Source organism: Saccostrea cucullata, unplaced genomic scaffold (genome assembly GCF_032062105.1).
Source record: "Saccostrea cucullata isolate Sc308-1 unplaced genomic scaffold, CSIRO_AGI_Scuc_v1 ctg2530, whole genome shotgun sequence".
NCBI lineage: Eukaryota > Metazoa > Mollusca > Bivalvia > Ostreida > Ostreidae > Saccostrea > Saccostrea cuccullata.
Genome location: NW_026940848.1, coordinates 97,508 through 100,736, shown reverse-complemented (window position 1 = coordinate 100,736; position 3,229 = coordinate 97,508). Strand labels below are relative to the sequence as shown.

The 3,229-nt window shown below is 37.1% G+C and overlaps 1 protein-coding gene across 1 annotated transcript; it reads left to right on the top strand.

Moving 5' to 3' along the window:
- The first annotated feature begins 942 nt into the window (after positions 1-942).
- Positions 943-2,595, top strand: LOC134256442 (uncharacterized). Its single transcript, XM_062739087.1, has 3 exons — positions 943-952; positions 1,609-2,067; positions 2,150-2,595. The coding sequence occupies exons 1-3, from the start codon at positions 943-945 to the stop codon at positions 2,593-2,595; spliced, it is 915 nt and encodes a 304-aa protein (XP_062595071.1).
- The last annotated feature ends 634 nt before the right edge of the window (positions 2,596-3,229 follow it).

Here is a 3,229-nt window from a genome sequence, read left to right as displayed (position 1 = left end):
GGTGTCTGTTGAGGACGATTTTACTGTGCTTGATGATTTAGGTGTAGACTTTGACAGGGAAGATGATACCAAAGTAAAGCTGACAGTTTTTAAAGATATAGTGGAAGTCGATGGTACAGAATGAGTTGATGATGTTGAGCCCAATGTGGAGCTGTCGGCTGTTGACAATGTATTTGAAGTTGATGTTGATACTGATGTTAAGCTACCGGTTGTTAACGATGGAGATTGAGTTGGTGGTACAGAATCAGTTGTTGATGTTGATACCGATGTTGAACTACCGGTTGTTGACATTGAAGATTGAGTTGGTGGTACAGAATCAGTTGTTGATGTTGATACCGATGTTGAACTACCGGTTGTTGACATTGAAGATTGAGTTGGTGGTATAGGATCAGTTGTTGATGTTGATACCGATGTTGAACTACCGGTTGTTGACATTGAAGATTGAGTTGGCGGTATAGAATCAGTTGTTGATGTTGATACCGATGTTGATCTACCAGTTGTAGACGATGTAGTTTGTGTTGATACCAATGGTGGACTACCGGTTGTTAACAATGTAGTTTGATCTGATGGTACAGAATCAGCAGTTGATGTTGATACCGATGTTGAACAACCGGTTGTTGACGAAGTAGCTAGTGTTGATAGCGATGTTGAACTACCGATTGTCGGCGATGAAGTTGGTGTTAATTGTACAGAATCAGTTGTTGATGTTGATGCCGAAGCAGATCTGACGGTTCTCGTTGATTTTGTTGTAGTTGATGGTACGGTGTTGGTTGTTGATAGTGATACCGATGTGGAATCGACGCTTCTCGTTGATGTAGTTGTAACCGATGGTACAGGATCTGTTTCGGATAGAGATGATGAAATAATTGTTAAGACGGTGTAACGACGAAAAGTTACCCCCGTAGAATATTGACCAGGATGTAATTTTTCTACGTACAAAAAATGACCGAGGGTCAATATTCTACGACAAGTGGGGTCATTTTTCGACCGTAGAAAACTATTCAAGACCAGTTATTTTCTATGACTACACACACATTGAAAAATGACCCTCTTAGAAATCTGATCACCTCCGTTTTAATAAAGTAAAACCGTATGTCTGTGTCTCTTGATATTTTTTTTTATACTTTCCAGTAATGAGGAGTGATATACTTTACTCCTTTTAACAAATTTGATAATTTGATTGCATAAAATAAAAAAAGCATCGTGTTCAATGTACCTGGTATGTATTTTTTTGGGGGGGGTTTGCAGAATACCAATAAATAATTTTTTGAGGGGCTTAAATTTATGACTATATGATGTTTGATTTTTCTCATTTAAAGATTTTGTTTCAAAATGGCATGATATATTTCTGATAACCATTAACTTATGGGGAGGCCCCCGAAATTAGCACTTTAAACCATTTGAATTCATTTTTGGACATGTTTCCAAAACCAAAAAAGATTTTATAGAACTAAGAAAAGCAATGTATTTTCACTATATAAACTCAATTCCCTAAGCTCCTCTATCTAAACTTTCATATATCTGTATGCATTCTGCTCAAAAATATATACTTTTTAACCATATACCGGAAATACCATACACATCGAGAACGTTCTTATAATGGTGAAGGTGATTTGGAACTACCGGTTGTTAATGATAAATTTGGAGATGTTGATTTCAATAATGAACCGCCGGTTGTTGGCGATGTAGTTGGAGTTAGCTCCACATCGGTGTTAAAATCAACAGGAGATGTGGATACCGATGTTTATCTACCGGTTGTTTACGATGTACTTGGAGTTGATGTGGATACCGATGTTGAACTACCGGTTGTTGACGATGTAGTTGGAGTCGATTTTGATGTTGGAGCTGATGTTGATACTGTTGTTAAACTATCCGTTGTTGACCATCTAGTTGGACGTGATGTTGAAACTGATGCTGAGCTACTGGATGTTGACCATGATGTGGAGACTGATGTTAAACTACCGGTTGTTGACGATGTAGTTGGAGTTGATGTTGATACTGATGTTGTAGCTGGAGTTGATAACGATGCTGAGTTACCGTTTTTTAAGGAAGATGTTGGACGTGACAGTGAACTTCTGGTTGTATACGATGCAGTTTGAGTTGTTTGATGTTAAAACTGATGTTTGACTGTCGTTTGTTGACGATGTAGTTGGAGTTGCTGCTGATAGCTATGTAGAATTACTTGATGTTGACGATGCAGTTGGTCCTGATGTTGTTACCAATGTTGAACTACCGGTTGTATATGATACAGTTGGAATTGATGTTGATTCTAATGCTGAATTACCGGTTGTTGACTATGTAGTTCGAGTTGATTGCACAGAATCAGCTATTGTTGATAGCGAAGTTGACTCGACGGTTCTCGTCGATGTTGTTGTGGGTGACGTTATGGAAACGCCTGTTGATTTTAACCCCGATGTGGAGCTAACGGTAGTAGAAAATGTAGTTGATGGCACAGGATCAGATGTTGATAGTGAAACCGAAGTGAATCTGAGAGTTCTGGTTGATATTGTTGTAGTTGATGGCACGGTATCGGTTATTGATTTTAACTCCGATGGAGAGCTATCGGTAGTTGAAGATTTAGTTGACGGTACATGATCTGCTGTGGATGTTGTTTTTGAATCGACGATTTTTCTTGAAACAATTACAATTATTGTAGTTAAATGTTCAGGATCTGTTTTGAATAGAGATAATGGCATACTTGTTGATATGGCAGATGCTGATGTGTAGTTGATGTTCATATTAAAATTATTGATGATTGTAGCAAAATTGTCATGTGAAATGTTTGTTTAACGGTATATTCAGCATTATTTCTTGAGTTGATAATATGGATCAATTCATATTTATTCACCGAGATATGATTCCTGGGAAAATTTAAGTACATGTACCCTGGGATTTATGTACAGGGGATTGGGGTCCGTACTCCAAAATTATCTTTGCGCTAGCTCTGTGTTTTAGATTTTGCTTTTTTGAACATGAATTGGGATTTTAAAAAAATGTTTGGTTTGGGAAGTTTAGTTAAGTAAGATTTTAAATGTTACAGGCACATTGAACAAAACACTTTTTGAAAGGCTTATTTTGAAAAGATGAACATCATGGATAAGACGTACAAACTGTATTTATATAATCTTAAATATAGATAAATTTGCTTGTGAAAATACCGCATACAGAAAAGATCTTACCTTCGAAACTGGAAGAACATAAGACGGGGAGTTGTTTTTCACACGGTAAT

Excerpts from the sequence above, each read along its gene's own strand:
- LOC134256442 (XM_062739087.1), top strand. Across the intron at positions 2,068-2,149 it reads GGAAGATGTTGGACGTGACA|TTGGAGTTGCTGCTGATAGC; the intron begins GTGAACTTCTGG and ends TTGACGATGTAG.